General features: G+C 41.2%; 2 protein-coding genes across 30 annotated transcripts in view; one reads left to right on the top strand and one right to left on the bottom strand.

Moving 5' to 3' along the window:
• Window positions 1-23,456, bottom strand: part of DOCK9 (dedicator of cytokinesis 9) — a 379,834-nt gene that overhangs the window by 73,205 nt on the left and 283,173 nt on the right. For all 29 annotated transcript variants that reach the window (XR_003434662.1, XR_003434663.1, XR_003434660.1 and 26 more), the window contains 12 exons: window positions 22,578-22,657; window positions 22,310-22,497; window positions 22,109-22,174; window positions 20,898-20,990; window positions 19,752-19,875; window positions 19,280-19,401; window positions 18,115-18,201; window positions 17,636-17,725; window positions 16,247-16,362; window positions 15,901-15,970; window positions 14,969-15,094; window positions 14,343-14,414 (listed from right to left, as the gene is read on the bottom strand). Coding sequence is in view for 25 of the 29 variants with exons in the window: in XM_027115927.1 (XP_026971728.1) it covers window positions 14,343-14,414; window positions 14,969-15,094; window positions 15,901-15,970; window positions 16,247-16,362; window positions 17,636-17,725; window positions 18,115-18,201; window positions 19,280-19,401; window positions 19,752-19,875; window positions 20,898-20,990; window positions 22,109-22,174; window positions 22,310-22,497; window positions 22,578-22,657 (1,234 nt within the window). In the remaining 4 variants the exon portion in view is untranslated. The remainder of the gene's footprint in view (window positions 1-14,342; window positions 14,415-14,968; window positions 15,095-15,900; window positions 15,971-16,246; window positions 16,363-17,635; window positions 17,726-18,114; window positions 18,202-19,279; window positions 19,402-19,751; window positions 19,876-20,897; window positions 20,991-22,108; window positions 22,175-22,309; window positions 22,498-22,577; window positions 22,658-23,456) is intronic.
• On the top strand, window positions 264-3,255 carry KRTAP3-1 (keratin associated protein 3-1). The gene is given in 1 exon segment (XM_027115943.1): window positions 264-3,255. A coding segment is annotated over 1 exon segment (276 nt). The 5' UTR covers window positions 264-2,593; the 3' UTR covers window positions 2,870-3,255.

The following is a 23,456-nucleotide window of genomic DNA, read 5'->3' as shown; positions in this document are numbered from 1 at the left end:
CAGAGATTTCTTTAGAAAACACTGTCTTAGGTTTAATCCTCAAGTACTCAAACTGAACACACACAGAATGGTGACTGTATGTCACTAGTTGAAACTGCTTAGAAGTCCTCTTTAAATTGACTTTACATAATAATTTTTCCCCATCAGGAACGCTTACCTAAGAAATTACACAAAGATCACTTAGCAATTAGCTACCACTTACCATATATCTTCTACACACCAGGCACTGCAGTAGATATTTTTATGTACTTTTTCATTAAATTCTTAAACACCCTCATATTATAGAGGGTCAGAGAGGTTAGGTAAATGTGTCTTCAATCACACATCTAACAATAACAAAGATTCAAAGCCAGATCTACGATGAGTTTAAAGCCTATGCTCTTTCTGCTCTGTGATGCCGCGCTGCCCCCTCTGGCCCCAGTGCATGGAACCATTTACTGAAGGCCTGGAATGTGAAGGGGGCTGAACTGGATGCTCCGCGACACTTACCCGTGCATGCACGTGATTCTAAGAGCACGTAATTCTAACAGCCACAACAGGGGGGTGTTTTCATCCCCACATTACAGATGAGATGAAACTGAAGCTTGGAAGGATTCAATAAAAAATACTAACTGACCTTTAATATCTTTCCTTTCCTTCTCCCTTTTAGTGGCCGAACTCCTGGGTTTTACAGGGCACATGGCTGCCCAGCTAGAGACTGCATTTCCCAGCATAAGTTGTGGCAAGATAATGGCCATGTGACTAGTTCTGGCCAATGGGCTGTAAGAGGCTTGCCTTTCCCACAAAAGGAGCTGCTTGCCCACCAAGTCCTCCTCTTTGCCACTGCCTGGAATGTGGAGTGGTGGTGAGCCAGCTTCTCAGCTATGCAGACGAGGGTGACACCTGGGCTGGAGAGTTGGATAGGAGCTTGAGTCCCTGAATGACCTTGGGGGACAAGATCCCCACTGTCTGAGCTGCCTACTGGCTCATAATTTTCCAAAAGAGAGAAATGAACCTTCTGTCTTAGTTTAGCCACTATTATTTTGGCCTCTTTTGGAGCAGCCAAACCAGTATCCTAATATCAAACAAATAGTATTTTGTAAAACTAGAACTGGAGCCTAGGTATTTATGCTATGAAAGCATGCATTATTTTATGCATTGAATACCAGAACCTACTATGAAATTTTGAAATGCCAGCTTTATAATAATCTCAGTTCTCAAACCAATAACAAGACAATCTTTGTAAATGTACATAAACTCAAGAATCCAGTGAGGGAAGGATCAAGTCATAAGAAATGGAAGTTTACCTACTTTCAAAAACAGAAGAGTAAAATTTTAAATTCCAAAAGGATTTTGCTCCATATGTGCAAACCAGTAACTCTATATCCTGAGGTGTCAGCCTCAACAGATGATCAGCTTCCAGGAACCCAGGTAAGGCCAACTCTAACCACCAGGCATGACCGCCAGCTACCTAAGCTGGCCATTCCTAAAAAAGAGGTCTCCCAAGAAAAGCCTACAGAATGGGGCTGAGTCAACAGCAGCTTAAACCATGAAAAGTGGACGGGGAACTCTATAATGGAAGCATGGGGTGGACCGAATGGCACCCATTAGTCAACATTATTATAACTAAAAGTGGGACAACCAGACTCCTATGCCTCTGACGTGATACAGTAGCACCAGCTAAGGTGTATCCTTGCCACAAAGAAAATCAAACCTGGATGGAATTAAGCCTCTAGATACCACTACACAAGGGTACAGGATACAGAGGGTACAGAGAATCATGTCACGTATCACTGCAAGGTTACAACTGGCCAAATCTAGAATATGGGAAATTCTGCAGGACAAATGGTCTACTTTCTTCAACAAATACACTGCATTAAAGAAACAAACAAATGGAGAGGAAACAGTGTGAGGATCCAAGAAACTTCAGAGACACATCAACCCAATGCAGTGTGTGGACTATGTTTAGATCCTGATTCAGACCAACTGTAAAATGACATTTTTAAGACACCTGGGGGAAACGGAATACAGATGGGGTGTTGGATGATAATAGAGAAATATTTCTAACTTTATTGAGTGTCATATGGTGCAATGGTTATTCTTTTTTAAGGCTTTATCCATTGGATATTATACACTAGTTTTATAGATGAAATGATAAAATATTGGGGAACTGCTTTAAAAATACTCTAGGAAAAAAGAAGTATGAGGCTGGATGCCTAAAGCAAGCATGGCAGAGTGTTGACAACTGTTGAAGCTGGGTGGGTGAGAGGCACATGAGATTCATTCAACTATTCCCTTTCTTTTTCTTTTTAAAAATTTCTATAATAAAATTTTTTTAATGGTGAGATAAAGCTCTCCCTGCAGTGACAAACAGCTATTGTCTAGAGTCCTCATTTGGCAACACAGCAATGAGGTAAGACACACATCGAAGGGTAATAAAGACTGAGGTAATGAGATGACTTTATGGAGATTATTATAAACTGAGATGGAAGAACATGATCTAGGCTAATGAGCTGATATCTAGGGGAGTGAGTGTTATAAGCGCTGGCTCAGGAGAGGACAGACACTAAGACAGCAGGAGACTTCTCAGCCAAACGAAACCTACCTCCTGACCATGTCCTGCAGCCGGATCTCCCCTTGGTAATGCTGCAGCGTCTGCAGTGGCCCGGCCACAACCATCTATGCCTCCAACAAGGGCTGCCGGTGCTCGGTCTGCCTGCCCAGCACCTGCCCACACCTGATCCGCCTCCTCCAGCCCGTCTGCTGTGCCCCATGCCCCCCGCCCTGCTGTCAGCCTGACACCTTCATGCCCTCCTGCTGGCTGCTCAGCTCCTGCCACCAGACCCCTGGCCTGAGTGGGATCTCCCTGATGACCCACACTCAGCCTTGAAGCGAAGGGCCCTGTGGGCCCTGCTGCTGACAGCCACGTCTCCACAGACGCCAGCGAGGGGCTATACCATGTCCTACATCATCTGGTGCCGCATCTACTGCCGCCCAAGTCGCTGCCCACTGCTCAAGGACATCCAAAAGCCTTCACGCGTTCAGTGCTGTGCTCCTTGCTGTGTTCTACTCTCCTGGGTGTAGAGACCTCTCTTCTACAGGCCATTTCACTGCTCAGTGTTGCAATAAATAAGACTACTAGTTAATAAACTTCATTCTCCTGGCTTAGCAAACGACAGTAACAACAGAAAAGTAATGGGATAGACAAGAAACTTGCCAATGACATTTCCAGCAGTCTCAAGTTATTCCCTCTCACTGGAATCCCTACATCACTTCTCTTTTGTCCTGCAAGTTCTTTCCTTCTCCTGTGTCCTCGTTTTCATTTGCAGAACTCGGTCTTCTCTCTAACCTTTCTGTGTTTACTTCTCTCTGCACCCTGCTGGTGCCATATCCTTACAGGGAAAAGGCTGCCCTCCCCTTCGTGCTGGCTCACGTGGGCGTGGGGGTGACCCATTCAGATCAGGAGGACGAGCAGCCCTCCAGGTAGACAAAGGAGGGAAATGGAAGGAGTCTGGGCCTCTGTAACTCTGTGGAACGGAACCCCCATACTACCCTGGACTTTGAGGTGAGAAGAAATAAACTTTTTCTCTTGTGTGTCAATATTACTTTAGATCTCTGTCACAGCAGCTGAACCCATAGCCCTAAAGCATAAGATCTCCCAAGAAAACTGATCACCTCCACCTTCCCTGGTAAACCATGCCCCGATTCTCTCTTTGGAAAGCTCCATTCCACTGTACGCTCACACTTAATATCCAGGTGGCCTTTTATCCCCCATTCAATCTGACTTTACTACGTTCTAAGTCACATTTATTGAGGTTTAATTTACATACACTAAAAATTCACCCTTTTAAGGTACACAGTTGGGTTCATCTGGACAAATGAATACAGCTGTGTAACCACTACCACAGCCAAGATACAGTCCATTTCTATCACCCAAAAAACTTCCTCTTGGGCTTCCCTGGTGGCGCAGTGGTTGAGAGTCCACCTGCCGATGCAGGGGACACAGGTTCGTGCCCCGGTCCGGGAAGATCCCACGTGCCGCAGAGCAGCTGGGCCCGTGAGCCATGGCCGCTGAGCCTGCGTGTCCGGAGCCTGTGCTCCACAACGGGAGAGGCCACAGCAGTGAGAGGCCTGCGTACCGCAAAAAAAAAAACAAAAAAATTCCTCTTGTCTCTTTGAATCCCCTCCCCCACTCTGGCTCCTGGAAACCACTGCTCTGTTTTCTGTCCCTGTAGTTTACCTTTTTCTAGAATGTCATATAAATGAACACATACAGTGTATAGTGTATCGTGTATATGTGACCACAGTGACCTCCTTCACATAACATAATGCTTTCGAGATCCATCCGTGTTACTGGATGGAAATCAAATCAATACTTTGTTCCTTTTTATTACTAAGTAGTATTTCATTGTATGGAGTTACCACAACCTGTCTATCATTCACCAGTTAATGGACATTTCCAGTTTTTGGCTCCTATGAATAAAACTGCTAAGCACATTTGCATACAGGTCTTTGTGTGGATATCTGTTTTCATTTCTCTTTGGTAAATACTTTAGAAGTACAATTGCTGGGTCAAATTATTGGTTCTGTCTTAATATCCTCTCTTATTCATTCATAATGGTTTGTGTCCTCATCCTCAAGCCTACCTCTTCCCTCCCAATGCTAGATCTTCATCAGCATCACCAGAAAATGTCATTTTATATTAGTGCAGTTAGAGAGCTAAAAAAAATAAATAAATAAAAGACATATAAACAGTGACAGGTGCATTAATCTGTTCCACAGACTATTTAAACTCCAGGAGGAAGGGAGACTCATTGGTACAGAAGTTTCCCAATCACTCTGCTAACATTTACACTCTCTTTCACCTTGTCACTACCCTGCCTTTCTATGGTCTCTACCAAATCGTCTGCTGCTTGGCCACAAAGCTCCCCAAAATAATCCTTCTAGGCCCAGGTAAAGTTCCAGCTCCAGCTCCACGTGAATCTACCACGTTGGAGCTTGTACACCTTCCTGCACTCTCCTCTGACTGCATGTTCTCCTTCTCCAAGGACTCTGTGAGCTTCAAGGTTGAGGACGCACCCTCCACTCTACCTGCATTTCTCCTCAAGGCTCTGCACAGAACAAACACTATTTGAAACAATGACTCATGGATGGAAGTATGGCTATTACTGTTCTGCCATCATGTATGTATAGCGTTCACATATATGGTTTAGAGGAAGTCCAGGCAGTACACTTAGAACATGAACCATATACCACCCTTTTGTTCACTCTTCAAATGAAAGCTCTTTCCTTGCTCAATTAAGACAGAAAATGGTTGAAAGCTAAACAACTGACACTTAAAGGTAGATATTCATCCTGTCCACTGCCAGGTTTCCAGCTTCCCCGAGGAACACCTGTGGAATGCTAACAATTTGCGTGATTCAGTATGGGAGGGAAGGAAACTCAAAATGAGTCTGCTGAAATTACAGTTGCTAAAAATAAATGACAGAAAAAACACACCTAAAATATGCTGACCTTAGAGGCAGAGTGGGAACTCCTCAGTAAGCCCCAATGAGGCCTGTTTTGTATCTTTCTCAAAAACTGCTTATTACAAATTCTAAGGACCTCACCTATAAAACACTCAAGTTTGGCACAGTCATATGTTATCAATCCAAACTTTGCAGGTTCATCTGCGGTAGTAAAGAAATTGATTACTTTAGATGCTAGTTCAGAGAGAGGCTCCGATGCACAGCTCTCCTCCGCAAGTGTAGCAAAGTGTAGTTTGCTTGGCCACGGACGGGAAGGTGGACATATATACATGGTTGCCTTCATCTTCGGTACAACAGCGTGCAGATTTATCCCTCCTCATATATGGGCATCAGATGGAACAACCCTGCCAGCACCGGGACTGGAAAATGAAGGCCTCAGTTCAAGACACACTATGCCCCCAAATGCTGATCCACGGCAGATATCCTTGGGCAGGGCTTTCAGCAACACTGAAAGCAACATCTGGCTCTTACATGAATCCATGGCCCAGGTGCCCCTACAAGACAGTTGTGTGCCTGTTCATGGCACTTTAAGACAGACTCACCAATGAGGAAGAAAGTCAAGGTCGGGATTATAAACACATTGGATTATACTGACAACCTTCAGCCTAAAAACAGAAAAACTCTGAGGGGATTTGATCATGATTCTGAAAATCACAAGTGGTACAGAAATGGTGACTATGAACTTGTTCCCTGAATCCAGAACACAGGGATCAGGGACTAGGACATGCAATTCTTAATATGTAAATATAAGACAAACATTAAAATAAATAATTCAAACATAAAAACTCATTACTCCTAAGATATGAGGCAAAGTTAATGCACGCTTCAAAAACTGTGAGAGAAGTTCCTAGATCAAGGTGTGGTTTAGGGGAAGGATTTAGGGGAAGGATGCTATCTTGGGTGACATGGAAGCAGAAGCCACAGGAGAGACCCTCTAAAAGTGAATAATGTCAAACTCCCCAAAGTGGGGAGCTGGTGTTTTGAATCTCTTTTTATAGTAAATTATGCTGCGATTAAGCTTTCTCCTTTTGGATGCCTGTGTTTCTTTGCAAACTGGATAATTTTAAAATAAACTACTTCTAAAAACTGTCTGAATGCTGTTTTGAGACCAAGATATAATTAACTTACAGAAAAGGTTCTGCATAGCAGCATCTGAGTGCTTTGTGTAAAGTTCCAAGTACAAACTATTTCCTCGTGGCGTTGGAGAATGGGGTTATAGGCTGGGAATGGCAGAACACTTGAGATAGGCTGATCCTGCCTCTAGCATGACTCTTGGCTCTGCTCAATTGTGTGACCCTGGGCAGGTCACTTCATGGGTACAGACTTCCGTCTCTACCTCTGTGAAATAAGGGAGGAGTTGGACAAGAAGTTAGCTTTCTGGTCCCTACTGACCCTAAAGTTCTATGGTTTAATTTGCCATCTTGAGAGAAGATCACACACAATTAAATTCCTTTATTAATTTTTTATCACAGTTCTCAGATCAATGACACTGATATAGTTGATTTTAAATATACTTCTCAACCAGTCCCTCCCATGAGGAAGCTTGCACAAACCTCTTAGATAGCCTCATCCACAAGAGGGCAGAGAGAAAGCAAGATGAACTACAATCCTGTAGCCTGTGGAAAGAAAACCACATTCACAGAAAGATAAACAAAATGAAAAGGCAGAGGACTATGTCCCAGATGAAGGAACAAGATAAAAACCCAGAAAAACAACTAAATGAGGTGGAGATAGGCAACCTTCCAGAAAAAGAACTCAGAATAATGATACTGAAGATGATCCAGGGCCTCAGAAAAAGAAAGGAGGCAAAGGTCGAGAAGATGCAAGAAATGTTTAACAAAGACTTGGAGAACTAAAGGACAAACACCTAGAAGAATTAAAAAACAAACAAACAGAGATGATTAATACAATAACTGAAATGAAAAACACACTGGAAGGAATCAATAGCAGAATAACTGAGGCAGAAGAACACATAAGTGACCTGGAAGACAGAAGGGTGGAATTCACTGCAATGGAACAGAATAAAGAAAAAAGAATAAAAAGAAATGAAGCCAGCCTAAGAGACCTCTGGGACAACATTAAACTCAACAACATTTGCATTATAGGGGTCCCAGAAGGAGAAGAGAAAGAGAAAGGACCTGAGAAAATATTTGAAGAGATTATAGTCAAAAACTTCCCTAACATGGGAAAGGAAATAGCCACCCAAGTCCAGGAAGTGCAGAGAGTCCCAGGCAGAATACACCCAAGGAGAAACACGCTGAGACGCACAGTAATCAAACTGACAAGAATTAAAGACAAAGAAAAATTATTAAAAGCAGCAGGGAAGGGCTTCCCTGGTGGTGCAGTGGTTGAGAGTCCGCCTGCTGATGCAGGGGACACAGGTTCGTGCCCTGCTCCGGGAGGATCCCACATGCTGTGGAGTGGCTGGGCCCATAAGCTATGGCCGCTGGGCCTGCGTGTCCGGAGCCTGTGCTCCACAGTGGGAGAGGCCGCAACTGTGAGAGGCCCGCGTACTGCAAAAAAAAAAAAAAAAAGCAGCAGGGAAAAATGACAAATAACATACAAGTGAACTCCCATAAGGTTAACAGCTGATTTCTCAGCAGAAATTCTACAAGCCAGAAGGGAATGGCACGATATATTTAAAGCAATGAAAGGGAAGGACCTACAACCAAGATTACTTTACCCAGCAAGGATCTCATTCAGATTTGACAGAGAAATCAAAAGCTTTATAGACAAGCAAAAGCTGAGAGAATTCAGCACCACTAAACCAGCTTTACAACAAATGCTAAAGGAACTTCTCTAGGCAGGAAACACAAGAGAAGGAAAAGACCTACGAAAACAAACCCAAAACAATTAAGAAAATGGTAACAGGAACATGCATATTGATAATTACCTTAAATGTAAATGGATTAAATGCTCCAACCAAAAGACATAGACTGACTGAACTGATACAAAAACAAGGCCCATATATATGCTGTCTACCAAGAGACCCACTTCAGACCTAGGGACACATACAGACTGAAAGTGAGGGGATGGAAAAAGATATTCTATGCTAATGGAAATCAAAAGAAAGCTGGAGTAGCAATTCTTCTATCAGACAAAATAGACTTTAAAATAAAGAAATGTTATAAGAGACAAGGAAGGACACGACCTAATAATGATCGAAGGATCAATCCAAGAAGAAGATATAATAATTATAAATATATATGCACCCAACACAGGAGCACTCAATACATAAGGCAAATGCTAACAGCTATAAAAGAGGAAATCGACAGTAACACAGTAAGAGTGGGGGATTTTAACACCTCACTTACACCAATGGACAGATCATCCAGACAAAAAATTAATAAAGAATACACAAGCTTTAAATGACACAATAGACCAGATAGATTTAATTGATATTTATAGGACATTCCATCCAAAAACAGCAGATTGCACTTTCTTCTCAAGTGCACACAGAACATTCTCCAGGATAGATCATATCTTGGGTCACAAATCAAGCCTCAGTTAATTTAAGAAAATTAAAATCATATCAAGCACCCTTACCGACCACAACACTATGAGATCAGAAATTACAGGGGAAAAAACGTAAAAAACACAAACACTTGGAGGCTAAACAATAGGTTACTAAATAATCAAGAGATCACTGAAGAAATCAAAGAGGAAATCAAAAAATACCTAGAGACAAATGACAATGAAAAGATGATGATCCAAAACCTATGGGATGCAGCAAAAGCAGTTGTAAGTTCATAGCAATACAATCCTACCTCAAGAAACAAGAAACATCTCAAATAAACAATCTAACCTTACACCTAAGGGAACTAGAGAAAGAAGAACAAACAAAACCCAAAGTAGAAGCAAAGAAACCATAAAGACCAAAGCAGAAATAAATGAGAAAGAAATGAAGGAAACGATATCAGAGATCAATAAAACTAAAAGCTGGTTCTTTGAGAAGATAAATAAAATTGACAAACTATTAGCCAGACTCATCAATAAAAAAAGGGAAAAGATTCAAATCAACAGAATTAGAAATGAAAAAGGAGAAGTAACAACTGACACTGCAGAAATACAAAGGATCATGAGAGATTACTACAAGCAAATATATGCCAATAAAATGGACAACCTAGAAGAAATGGACAAATTCTTAAAAAGGTATAACCTTCCAAGACTGAACCAGGAAGAAATAGAAAATATGAAAGACCAAACACAAGTAATGAAATTGAAACTGTGATTAAAAATCTTCAAATAAACAAGAGTCAGGACCAGATGGCTTCACAGGTGAATTCTATCAAACATTTAGAGAGGAGCTAACACCTATCCTCAAACTCTTCCAAAAAATTGTAGAGGAGGGAACACTCCCAAACTCATTCTACAAGGCCACCATCACCCTAATACCAAAACCAGACAGAGATACTACAAATAAAGAAAATTACAAACCAATATCACTGATGAATATAGATGCAAAAATCCTCAACAAAATACTAGCAAACAGAATCCAACAACACATTAAAAGGATCATACACCATGATCAAGTGGGATTTATCCCAGCGATGCAAGGATTCTTCAATATATGCAAATCAATCAATGTGATATACCATATTAACAAAGTGAAGAATAAAAACCATATGATCATTTCAACAGATGCAGAAAAAGCTTTTGACAAAATTCAACACCCATTTATGATAAAAACTCTCCAGAAAGTGGGCATAGAGAGAACCTACCTAAAAGGCCATATACAACAAACCCACAGCCAACATCACTCTCAATGGGGAAAAACCGAATGCATTTCCTCTAAGATCAGCAATAAGACAAGGATGTTCACTCTTGCCACTATTATTCAACATAGTTTTGGAAGTCCTACCCACGGCAATCAGAGAAGAAAAAGAAATAAAAGGAATTCAAATTGGAAAAGAGGAAGTAAAACTGTCACTGTTTGCAGATGACATGATACTATACATAGAGAATCCTAAAGATGCCACCAGAAAACTACTAGAGCTAATCAATGAATTTGGTAAAGTTGCAGGATACCAAATTAATGTACAGAAATCTCTGCATTCCTATACACTAATAAAGAAAGTTCAGAAAGAGAAATTAAGAAAACAATCCCATTCACCATTGCAACAAAAAGAATAAAACACCTAGGAATAAATCTTCCTAAGGAGGTGAAAGACCTGTGCTCAGAAAACTAAAAGACACTGATGAAAGAAATCAAAGATGTCACAAACAGATGGAGAGATATACCATGCTCTTGGATTGGAAGAATCAATATTGCCCAAAGCAATATACAAATTCAATGCAATCCCTATCAAATTACCAATGGCATTTTTTACAGAACTAGAACAAAAAATCTTAAAAGTTGTATGGAGACACAAAAGACCCCAAATAGCCAAAGCAATCTTGAGGGAAAAAAACAGCGTTGGAGGAATCAGACTCTCTGACTTCAGACTACACTACAAAGCTACAGTAATCAAGACAATATGGTACTGGCAGAAAAACAGAAATATAGATCAAAGGAACAGGATAGAAAGCCCAGAGATAAACCCATGCCCCTATGGTCAACTAATCTATGACAAAGGAGGCAAGGATATACAATGGAGAAAAGACAGTCTCTTCAATAAGTGGTGCTGGGAAAACTGGACAGCTACATGTAAAAGAATGAAATTAGAATACCCCCTAACACCATACACAAAAATAAACTGAAAATGGATTAAAGACCTAAATGTAAGACCTGACACTACAAAACTCTCAGAGGAAAACACAGGAAGAACACTCTTTGACATAAATCACAGCAAGATCTTTTCTGACCCACCCCCTAGAGTAATGAAAACAAAAAGAAAAATAAACAAATGGGACCTAATGAAATTTAAAAGCTTTTGCAAAGCAAAGGAAACTATAAATAAGATGAAAAGACAACTCTCAGAATGGGAGAAAATATTTGCAACTGAATCAATAGATAAAGGATTAATTTCCAAAATATATAAACAGCTCATGCAGCTCAATATTAAAAAAACAAACAACCCAATGCAAAAATGGGCAGAAGACCTAAGTAGACATTTCTCCAAAGAAGACATACAGATGGCCAAGAAGCACATGAAAAGCTGCTCAACATCGCTAATTATTAGAGAAATGCAAATCAAAACTACAATGAGGTATCACCTCACACCAGTTAGAATGGGCATCATCAGAAAATCTGCAAAGAATAAATGGTGGAGAGGGTGTGGAGAAAAGGGAACCCTCCTGCACTGTTGGTGGAAATGTAAATTGATACAGCCACTATGGAGAACAGTATGGAGGTTCCTTAAAAAACTAAAAATAGAATTACCATATGACCGAGCAATCCCACTACTGGGCATATACCCAGAGAAAACCATAATTCAAAAAGACACATGCACCCCAATGTTCACTGAAGCACTATTTACAATAGCCAGGTCATGGAAGCAACCTAAGTGCCTATCGACAAAGGAATGGATAAAGAAGATGTGGTATATATATACAATGGAATATTAGTCAGGTATAAAAAGGAACAAAATGGGTCATTTATAGAGATGTGGATGGACCTAGATACTGTCATACAGAGTGAATTAAGTTAGAAAGAGAAAAACAAATATCGTATATTAACACATATATGTGGAATCTAGAAAAATGGTACAGATGAACCGGTTTTCAAGGCAGAAATAGAGACACAGATGTAGAGAACAAACATGGACACCAAGGGGGCAACGCTGGGGGGCAGGTGGTGGTGGTGGGATGAACTGGGAGATTGGGATTGACATGTATACACTAATATGTATAAAACAGATAACTAAAGAACCTGCTGTATAAAAAAATAAAAATAAACAAATAAATAAATATACTTCTCAGGAATGTTTCAAAAGTGTTCCTTACCTCCTTGAACATGGCTCCCGTGGTCTAACTGCACGCTTTCCCACATGAACTCCATGAGGGCACAAATCATACTACATTTAACCGTGTAACCTCTGAGCCTGTCATATAATAAGGGCTCAATGAATACTTCCTGAACACGTCAGTTCTTTTTAAAAATATAATCAGGTTTACTAATCTCTCTGAAGTGATCCCATTTATTTAAAGACAAAAATGATGAAAAATCCAGTAGTTCAGTTATGAACTGAATTGTGTCCCTGTTCCCAACCTCCCCCCAAAATTTGTATATTGAAGAATGTAAGTGCATTTGGAGATAGCCAAACCCTACCTCAGAATGTAAGTGCATTTGGAGATAGGGTCTTCAAAGAGGAAATTAAGTTAAAATGAGGTCATCAAGATGAGCCTTAAACCAGTAGGATTAAGAAGAGATTAGGACACAGACACACACAGAGGGAAGACCATGCGAGGACACAGGGAGAAGAAGGCCACCCACAAGCCAAGGAGAGAGGCCTCCTGAGAAACCAACCCTACAGACACCTTGATCTCAAGACATCTAGCCTCCAGAATCACAAGGAAATAAACTTCTGTTGTTTAAGTCCCCCGGTGTATAGTACTTGCGATGGCAGCCCCAGCAGACGACGACAGGCCTAGAGCCTGTCCTGTATAGGGCATTTTTAACAGAAAGGCAAAATAACATGATGTGTGTGTGTGTGCATGCCTGTTTAGCTGCATACTGCCAAGTAGACAATCTGCTAGATTTTTCCCTTGGCAGGCTGTGCTGGCAAGATTTAGATAGTGCGCTACTCTGTGGAAGGCAGGGCCCACCTCCATCTGGCATCTCCCTGTGCACTAAAATTGGATTTAAAAGAAAAAAGAAAAGAAAGGAAACCTCCTGAGCAGGCTCCAGCTCTACTAGAAGAAAAGCACAGCTTTAGGTTCTGAACCACCAGCCTTCCACCTGAAAAAATCCACTAGCCTTTCCCCAAGCTTCCTCTCCATCCAGATCCCTTGTCCAGGGGACCTAGATCTTGAGCCTCCCTCCCTGGGGCTCCGCCCTCCTTCCCACGTGCATTGAGGAGGCTGCTGGGCCCCAGGACTCCTGCTCCCCGCATGAGCGCCTGCTGCTCCCGGCCACAGTCACCAACACCCTGCTTCTGTACAGCTATGACACAGTAAGAATCCAGTCATACAGCAACTCCAGGACTCCGAGAGTCTCAGAAGCAATTCTGCGCACAGCCACCTGGGTTTACTGCGTTGGAATTCCATAAACATTTATCTACACTGAACCTCAGCCAGCCAGCGGGGGCATCAGGCCAGAGTCTGTTCATCTCATGGCAGAGACCAGTGGGAACCAGGGGACAGCACGGGGACCCAGAGTGTCACACACACCCAGGCACCATGGGGAGGATGCGTCAGGGGAGACGGAGTTGTCTCAGAGTCCACTAATTGGCCATAGAGGATGTGTGATTATACCAGACTTTCCCATCTAAGTTGCTGAGAAATCTCTACAATGTTCAAGACACTTAACAAACACTGGGTAGTTACATTTGAAATGAACGCTTAAACTGCTACTCCCTTTTCAACAGATGTGAAGATTTCTAAGCTAGTCAAAGGAAAAGACTTATTTTTCTCTGGATTTAATAACACAGAGCTCCACGAGTGTGGGCTCTGGAGCCAGACTGGCCCAAAGCCTGGCTCCCTCAATTCATTGCAGGGTGATCCTGGGTAGTTAACTCAAGCGCTCTGGTCTCACCTTCTTCATCTATAAAACTATAAGACTAGTACTTCCCCCATAGGGTTGTTATACAGCCAAAATGACTTACTACTTGGAAAGCCCCTAGAACAGTACTGTGACTGGAACATAGAAAGCAATAATAAGTGTTAGCTACAAACACAATGAAAGAGAATTTCCCGTAAGAACTGCCAGGTAAGCCCTGAGAGGAAGTGACATACCTTAACTTTGGAGTTCTCTATCAAATGCTGAGCCATGGATTTGATCAAAACTTCAAAGAAAAACCATGAATACTGAAAGAAACAAAAGAATCCAGTAAGGAAAACAACAAATCAGAAGGTGAGACATTTACTCCCTTAGGCTGACAATGTCACTGATGTGAAACAAGTGTGACCTGAAAACATAGCTGAGCCTCTTGGCGAATGGCTGTCAGAGCAGAGGTGCAAGGCAGATGCACCCGCTTCCACGTGTCCAACAGTAAACAATGCCGTACACTCAGCAGACACTCAGCACGGCACAGCCAACCAGAGGTGCCAGCTCATTCACACTGGCCTTTCCTCTCGGTTGGGTCCCACCCGTGGACACTTGCCTTTATAGTCTCTAACTCAGTGTCCTCCAACGGTTTGAATATAATGACTGTGAAACTTTGAACACAGTAATACCTTGCAGCTCTGTTAGGAGCACAAGTACAAGCAGCGAAGCTGGTACTGAAGAACTAACTCTGTTACCCCCTTTTAGGAGGTGGTGATTGTCTCCAAAAGCACACAGAGGGTGAAATCGATCAGGCCATGAAGTCTGAATTTTCTTGTTTCAATACCACAGAGCCACACTGGCCCTCCTGACATACCTTAAGTAGTTTGTTGCTGGTGAGGAAATCGGCGGAAGGCTTGAGAATTGTGGTCATGGATTTGGTCAGCTCTTCATGCACCGTCTTGTATTCGGAAGCAATATATGGCTCAGCCTTATAAGCATACTTTGAAGAAAAGGGAAAGATATTTTAATGCACTGGTTCTCCAAGTTGGGCTGAAAGCTGGAGAGGCTCCAAAGGATGGAGATCTGGGACTGAGATACAACTGCATGGGTGGGAGAGGAGGTGTGGAAACGGAAGGTGGGAAGGGTGGTTGTCATGTGACAGGAAGAGGGAGCCCAGGGTGTCTTCAGGGAGCCCATCAAAACATGTGAATCACCTGACTCAGCTGGTGGTTCCTCCAGCCCAGGACTCCACCTCCCAAGGGCTTTAAGCAATGTGTCGCATGACACTCAGGAACTGATTCCCTAAAGCACCCCAATTTTACTTTTTAAACTAATACATAACTATAATTCACAGAGGTGTCGAAGGTTAAACAGAACACGTGTAACTTTTGAGAACAGTAAAGGCCACCACGTTCACGAAATATCGTATGTAAATGACAAACTTGTTGATGTTTATCCTAACGGCACCTCTTACTTTCCTTCATAGTCTTCTAATTTGATGGTGGCCACAGCTAACCTTCCCATCTTTCAATTTCTATGTCATTTGGGTCACATTATTTGCAAAACCCATAAAAGGACGAAACGTAGCTGAAAGAATGAAATTAAGTAAATAAAGGAATGGCTGCCCCTCTCTGGACTTCCCCGCGTTCAGGTGCAAGCACCAGCTATAGGCATAGAAGATAAAGCAGAGGTGTTAAGTTTCATCCCAAATACATCCCCAAATGACTAGATTAAAAAAAGTAAGTCCTCAGAAGGAAAATTGGAGAGCCACAGATTTAAATGACCGGGGCAGTTTCATTTACATACCTTAACATATGACCTCAAGTGGCTCTCCAATCCTTCCTCATGGCACTGGGCAACCACATGAATAATGACCCTACACATCACAGGAATGAATAAAGCAATGAACAGTAATGTGAAAATGGAAACATTTCATTATTATCACAGTAGTAGTAGAACAATGACGGTGCTATTGGCACCACAGGAAACGAGGAAACAAGGAATCAGATGGGGTCCCCGCATATGGTATCAAAAGAAATTTCTTAACTATAATGTTCAACACATACTCGCATCCCAGATACGTATGACTGTGCTCCAGATGCGGACAGACTGAAAGGGAAGAAGAGTATCCACCTCTCTCTGCCTCTCTCACCGTGTCACGTTGACGGCGACTTCCTCCTGGGTTGCTCGGGTGAGGACACGGAATAGCTGGTTTAGGATGGTGGGCAAGAAGGCGATCATCACGTGACCTTCCATCGCATGCAGGCTCTACAGACATGGAATGGCAAAGTTCGTGTTACCTTTTTAAAAGTAAACCAACCCCAAGAAGTTTCCACTTAGTTCCAAATAAGGATGGAAGAAATTAAACAAATGGAGACAGTGGCAGGCAGACTAATGGGCAAAGATGTCCACGTCCTAAACCCCAGAACCTGTGAATGTGTTACATGGCAAAGGGGAATTAAGGCTGCTAATCAGATTAGCTGGCCTTGAGACAGGGGACTCTGCTGGATTATCCAGGTGGGCCTGAAGTAATCACAAGCATCCTTAAAAGCGGAAGAGGGAGGCAGGAGAGTGGGGGGAAGAATGCTCAGAGATGCAACATTGTTGGCTTTGAGATGGAGGAAGGGGCCACAAGCCAAGGAATGAGTGCAGCCTTTAGGAGCTGGAAAAGGACAGGAAATAGATTCACCCCTAGAGTTCCAGAAAGGAACTCAGCCCTGTTAATAACACCCTGGTTTTAGCCCAGTGAGACCCGTGTCAGATCTCTGACCTACAGGAAGTGTAAGAAAACAAATTTGTGTTGTTTTAAGCCACTATTTTTTTGTAATTTGTTACAGCAGCAATAGAGAATGAATAAAAGGCTCTTATTCAAGTCACATGGCTCTTATGATATAGCTGAAAGGGGACCTGGAGCAGTGATTTCAGAATCCCCACTCCATTTTCCTTGCTTAAATCAAAACGAATTCCACTTCTCACATTTCTTCTATTTTGTCCCCATGCTTAGATTGCCCTTTTTCAAAATGCTCCCCTAGAATCACGTTCTGGGTGAAACTCCCCTAGACCAACCCTCCTGCTCTCCCTGAGCCATGACTCCAGGAGCCCCCCAGCCTGCCCAAAGCTGGAGTTGGTTATGTGCATCATTTCTGGGTTTTTTGCCCACCTAGCATGCATTCACCAAGTTTATGTTGTCCCCTACAATGAATAAGAAGTTACTTAACAGTGGGACTAAAGTCACTGCTTTTTATGTGCCTGTGACTGTGCTCTGCACCCAGTGAGCACTCACAGGGAGGGCCTCTAAGTGGGTGGTTTTCTATGCGGAATAATGTGTTTTAGGTCCAGCCTGAGAAAAGGATATGTGGGGCTGGAATGAACATCACAGTGGTATTATTTCCGAGTCCACTTCTTCCCACTATCTAAAACCATATAGATGCCATCACTGTGAGGGCATCTAGCTAAGAGCAGCCTCACTCACCACCAAATAAAAAAACCCAACCTACTGTACACTCATTAAAAAGGGGTTACTAAGAAAGCTATGTGATACCTTCAGGTATTTTACAAGTTCGCTCCCTAAGGCTTGGGCTCCGGATTCGGTTTTCTGACAGTACTGGAAAAAATTATGGAAGTGCTGATCCTGGGGAGATAAAAGAAGACAAGAAAATGAAAGCCTATTAGCATATCTGCTGTGGAAACAGAAGTATTTGCTTCTTGCAGCATGTATGTTTTATTTAGACTATAAAATATCATATAAAAATGAAAGCATCAAAGAGATAAAAATAAATTTAAAAAAAGATTTCAAAGATCCTCCAACAAAAGAGGAAAACTGTTGAGAAATGTTACTTGTACTATTCATTTATATCATTACATGAGAGCACCTTATATACACTTTCTTTCTTCAAAAAAGGACTTATAGAGTGAAAACATATCTATGTAATATATCAATTAGGATTTTATTTTGCCAAAAAAATCACACAAACTCATTCACAAAGCAATGACTGCTAATTCTAATGGAACAGCGCTTACCTGAGTATACACTGTGGAAACCAGGTGAGTTGAAACTTTCAGCAGTGGCTTGCTTCCATCTACCCATTTAATTTCTGGACCATAATGCTGAAAACATATGGAGGGAAGAAACACCCCAACAGATTAGTGACATTAGCTTCAAACATCATCTTCAGTGAAGGTACTGATGAGGTGCTGAAGGCCAGACAGCCTCAGTAACTTGATATGTAGGCCTGGCTCACAGCAGGAATGTAACCAGTACTAGTTTCTGCCTACTTCCTGATATTCTAAGCTACCTTTTCTGTGTACTTGCAGCTGTATGAATTACTGTCCATTTGAGAGGGAAAGACTCCCAATACTACCAATGACTTAACCAAACTTGAGTTCAGGGTTCCGAAAGTCATGGCATAAGGTACCAGATAAAGTAAATAGGATAGTAAGTATTCCTGGCACAGGCAAAGGGTCCATCATCTGTTTGTGTTTAGTTTTATTTCTGAAACCTCTATTTTTCTCATGTTCAGACTAGGAATAATAACTGAATGTTATATGATTTACCCTTATTTTGGAATATTTTAACTATTTGTTCATAACATGGGCCCAAATCTGGCACTATTTAAATGCAGAGAGATATAAAAAGCCATTCACAATGAAACAGAACAGATCTTAACTAAGCATGTTATAAAACTGAAGTCTATAATATTTAAGATGGCTAAGAAGAATATAAAACCAACAAACCAATTGGAGAAATCTGAGAAAATTCAAGCTCTAATGAATCAGAAATGTATCAGAGTGGACTACCATATGGGTGAGAGATTTGCTTACTAGACTTACAATAAGTTGGAAGACAATTCCTAACCATTTGCATGACTCTAAGAACCTATCTTTATTTGAGCACGGCTAGTTTTCAGAGACAAACTTCCATCTCATACAGTATCTCCAAGTTTCCATTTCCCTGCTGAAGTACTGCTAGTTCAGGGCTTACAAAATGCCCAAACTGTAATTCCAGATTGTGATAACTGTTAACAGCACTGCCTTCCAGTGGCCTAAGTTTACTTGAAAATGAATAACTAAAACCAAAATGTGGGACTGGCAAAAATACTGCATGCTTTTGTGTGTTACTGTTGTTTTAGCTGATCTTTAATGCTTTCTGAAGGAACTGCGATCAACCAATCTTAAAGTACTGTACCCTGCCCATCCCAAGCTCCTGGTAGCCAAGGTAGCCGGATGGGAGATTGGCTGAGACAGGGATGTGCTGCTCGCTAGTCACCACCCTTCCATCTTTCAGGAGAGGAAGCCAGGAATATCCAACTGTTGAAATAAAGAACAAAAAAATCACCGTAAGTGTAGGAAAATGTATGAAGACAGCCATGTTACTAAATTGCCTGATCTTTAAGAACTGTTAATACCAATCAGTAAGAAACTGAAAAGACCCTGAATATAGTCTCTGCAGAACAGCGTCTATAATGTACGCTGGCCTCTTTGGGATTAGAATTCTAAAATTATCTCCTATAAAATGGACGTATGTGAGCCGGGCATGCTACCCTTACAAACGTCATCTAAAAACACCTTCACAAAAGGATGCAAATTCAGAATCAAGACAAAATTTAAGAACCTGATGTGTAAGTTGTGAACAATCAAAGGAATGATGAAATTCAAACCTTGTGTTTCAACAACATCCTTCTTCTTTGTGCTTCCTTTGCTTGAATTATCACAGCTGACGTGGAAGAATGTGAACAGCAAGTGGTGCTTTTCATGTAGCTGGGTGGGCAATTCTATTTTAATCTGCAAGGAAGACAAAATAACAATCTTTTTTATATTCCAAAACAACCACGTGTCACCCAGGTACAAACGTGTATTTGCTCTCCAAACTGATTTAACCTTTGCAGTTAAAGAGAGCTGAGGCTGTAAAGTTGTGCTAAGGAAGAAATGGATCCTTAATACACTGTACTGGTCTGAATGTTTGTGTCCCCCACAAATGCATATGTTGCAATCCTAGCTCCAAAGGTGATGGTATTAGTAGGTGGGCCCTTTGGGGTGATTAGGGCATGAGGATGGAGCCCTCATAAATGGCATTAGTGCTCCAGTAAGAGATCCTATACAGCTCCCAGGCCCTTCCTGCCATGGGAGGACACCACTGAGAAGTCTGTGACCTGGGAGGTGGCCCTCACCCAACCATACTGGCACCCTGATCCTAGACTTCCAGCCTCCAGAACCGCGAGCAATTAATATCTGCTGTTTACAAGCCACCCAGTTGGTGGTATGTTGTTACAGCAGCCTGAATGGACTAAAAACATTCACTGACCAAAAAACAGGAGAGTTGGTATTTCAACTCTAGAAAGAACTGGAAGACTCATGACAGAAACCACTTCGTTAACTTAACACAACCAAGGCATAATGAAAAACCAGGTTTAAACATTTAAAAGTAGGATTCACATAGTAGTTTTAATGAACTGCATTGTAATTCTACATAAGGAAACCCAAAAATAAGAAAGGAAGATTCTCAGGTCCAACAAGTATTTAACTATACTTAAGTATGCATTTGAACGGAAATATTGTGGTAGGGATACGGGAGGAATTTTGAGTTTTTCTTTTCTATATTATCCGCATTTTCCAAGTTCTTATTTTTTATAATAAATGTTACTTTTATAATTAGAAAAATTATGTCAAATAAATATTTCAACATTTAGTTCTATTACTGTAATTTCAGTATGCAGCTTCTCTTGAATTCTGGTTTACTAGGCAAAGAAAGTGGAGTTTTCCTTAAAACTGGTTAAACTGGGTTTTCTCTTGAAAACCTCACTTACCTCATCATAAAATTCTGGGTTTTGGTGATGGTGTAGAACTGCAGCAAAGGCGCTTCTTGTGAATACTGGCCCACCAGGTCTGCCATAAATGCACTAAAATAAGAATTAGCAAAGGGAGACACCAGTCTTCAATTAATAGAGTAAGAAATTAAACACAGATGTGTTGTAAAGAAAGCAGCATTCCTACAGCATAAACTAAGCCACCTTTGATGGATTTCTCCTGCTTACAAGACTCCAGACCCACAAGCCCTCTTATTCCTAGATCCTACCCGCCCCTGGCTTATCTCCCAGCCCTCCCCTCCACTCCCTCCCCCACCCCTCCCCCACCCCTCCATGCCCTGGACAACGCCTGCTCACTGCTCACTTTCACCTCCATGCCTTTGCTGACACAAGCCCTCAGTCTGAACGACCTTCCCTCCCATGTACAGCAAGCAAACTCTCATGCATCCTTCAAGAAATGATTCATTCCTTCCTGTGTCCCCTCGGCAATTTTTTATACTAATTATTCAGTTTTATCCAAAAAACCATTTCTGTACCTTCTGTGTGCCAGGAGCTTTTCCTCCATGACTGCCTTTCCCACTAAACTGTGAATTTCTTGAGGGCAAAAACTATATTATATTCTTTGCATCTTCATCTCCTTCCCTTTTTGGAAAGTCATTTCCACACAGTTACAGTAAAGAATTTGGGCTCTGGAGCCAGAATGCCTGGGTTTGAACACTGGTTCCACTAATGTATGGCCCTGAGCAATTCACTTAAATTCTGTGCATTAGTTCCCTCATCTAAAAAAAATTCAGATAATAATAGTTCCTAACTCAAAAGACTGTTATGAGCATTAAAGGAGTCTAATTACCTATAGGGCTCTATGAGCAGAGCCTGGAATATAACAAGCACTCAATAAACATCACCAATAATCTACTATTATTATTACATATTAGAATAAACATTTTCAAGTTAGGTGCATGATATGTTTACTGAATTGAACACGTATAAGAAAACCCCCTCCCTAAAGAGTATAACAAAACAGACATTATCAATTAAGAGCAAGAACTCAATTATTCCAAATTCTGTAAGGTTCAGCATATGTGGTTATATTCTGTGATGTCACATATTTTGTGTTTGTGTCAATTAAAATGTGCTAAATCCCTTTAGTTGTACAATATCATGCAACTGCATTTTTAAAATGGAAAATTACGAGCACATAAAATACAAACCTTCAGAGGCTGAGAGTCTTCCTCATCTGAATCTTTGAATTCAATGCAAATAGCAATATTTCTGGCCTGCAGCGATAGTTAAATAATAAAAAAAAAAAGAAAAGAAAAAGCCAAAGTATGTAAATATCTATAAAAGAACACGAGAAGCCAAAACCTAAGAGAGCTGGGTATCAAAAATAAAACCTCAATCTTTGCACTCACCTTGGCAAAAGACTTTTGACTGTCATATTTCAAGGACTTAGGATAAACATAAAGGTGGTGGTTGTAGATGGTGTATGGCTGAGTGTGTTTTGGTATGCAGGGCACAAATTCCTCTACCTCAAACGTGATTGGCATTTTAGTACACGTTTCAAATTGCTTCGTAGGAATGTATGATGAATTGACATAATCTAAAAAAATTAAAAACAAACAAATTGAAGTAAAAACCAAACAAAAACTTGTCCGTTTATTACACAGAACTTACACTTACTAGGAAAGTCTGAGGAAACACTATCAATTGTAATGTCTAGATTGCCCAAAATCACGGGGAGTTTAGCCATCTTCTCAGGTCTACAAACGAAAGAAGAGAAAAATCAAACAGGTTAGGTTAGCTCTGAATTCTAGAGCAGCACTTCCTAGAGAAATATAATGCAAGCCATAAAAGTAATTTTAAACTTTCTAATAGCTACATTTTAAAAAAGTAAAAGGAAACAGGTAAAAATTAGTTTTAAAAATATTTTATTTAACCCAACATTTAAAAAATATTATCTCAGTATGTAATGAGTATAAAAAGTGCGCTCTAATTCTTCGAAACCAGGTGTGTATTTTACACTTGCAGCTCATCTCAGTAGGACCTGCTGCATTTCAAGTGCTCGATAGTCACACGTGGCTAGTGGCTACTGTGCTGGACACCACAAGTCCAGATAAGAATATTAGCAAAATGTTATAGCATAAGTTTTCCTGAACCATTCCATCCTCAGCATACATTCTTGGCTCATGTAGACTCATGAAAATTCAGAAGCCATCTTAGGCTCCAATGTCTAGTGAAATGCCAGATACAAAGAAGGTACTCAGTGAAATGCCTGGTTTTTGTATTTGGTCTGACTCCATCCAATACAGGAATGTCCTCTGTGACGTTCCTGACCTGTCTCGGCCCTTCCTAGTGAAATGGAAATCTTCAACATAGCCGTTTCGATACCCAGACTGCTCTTCGTCACAGCATGGTAAAATTCACTTCTCTGAAGCTTCCACTCATCAAGGAGCCTAGTTATGTTTCTCTGTGTAACACTTTTAACCATCTATAACAGCTATCACACCTTCCTGAAGTCCTGGATTCTCAGTCCTTTTGCATCTCCCTCCAATGCCATTT

This window comes from Aethalodelphis obliquidens, unplaced genomic scaffold (assembly GCF_003676395.1).
Source record: "Aethalodelphis obliquidens isolate GAN/ISIS:26980383/991018 unplaced genomic scaffold, ASM367639v1 scaffold15, whole genome shotgun sequence".
Lineage (NCBI taxonomy): Eukaryota > Metazoa > Chordata > Mammalia > Artiodactyla > Delphinidae > Aethalodelphis > Aethalodelphis obliquidens.
This window is presented reverse-complemented; position numbering and strand designations above follow the sequence as displayed.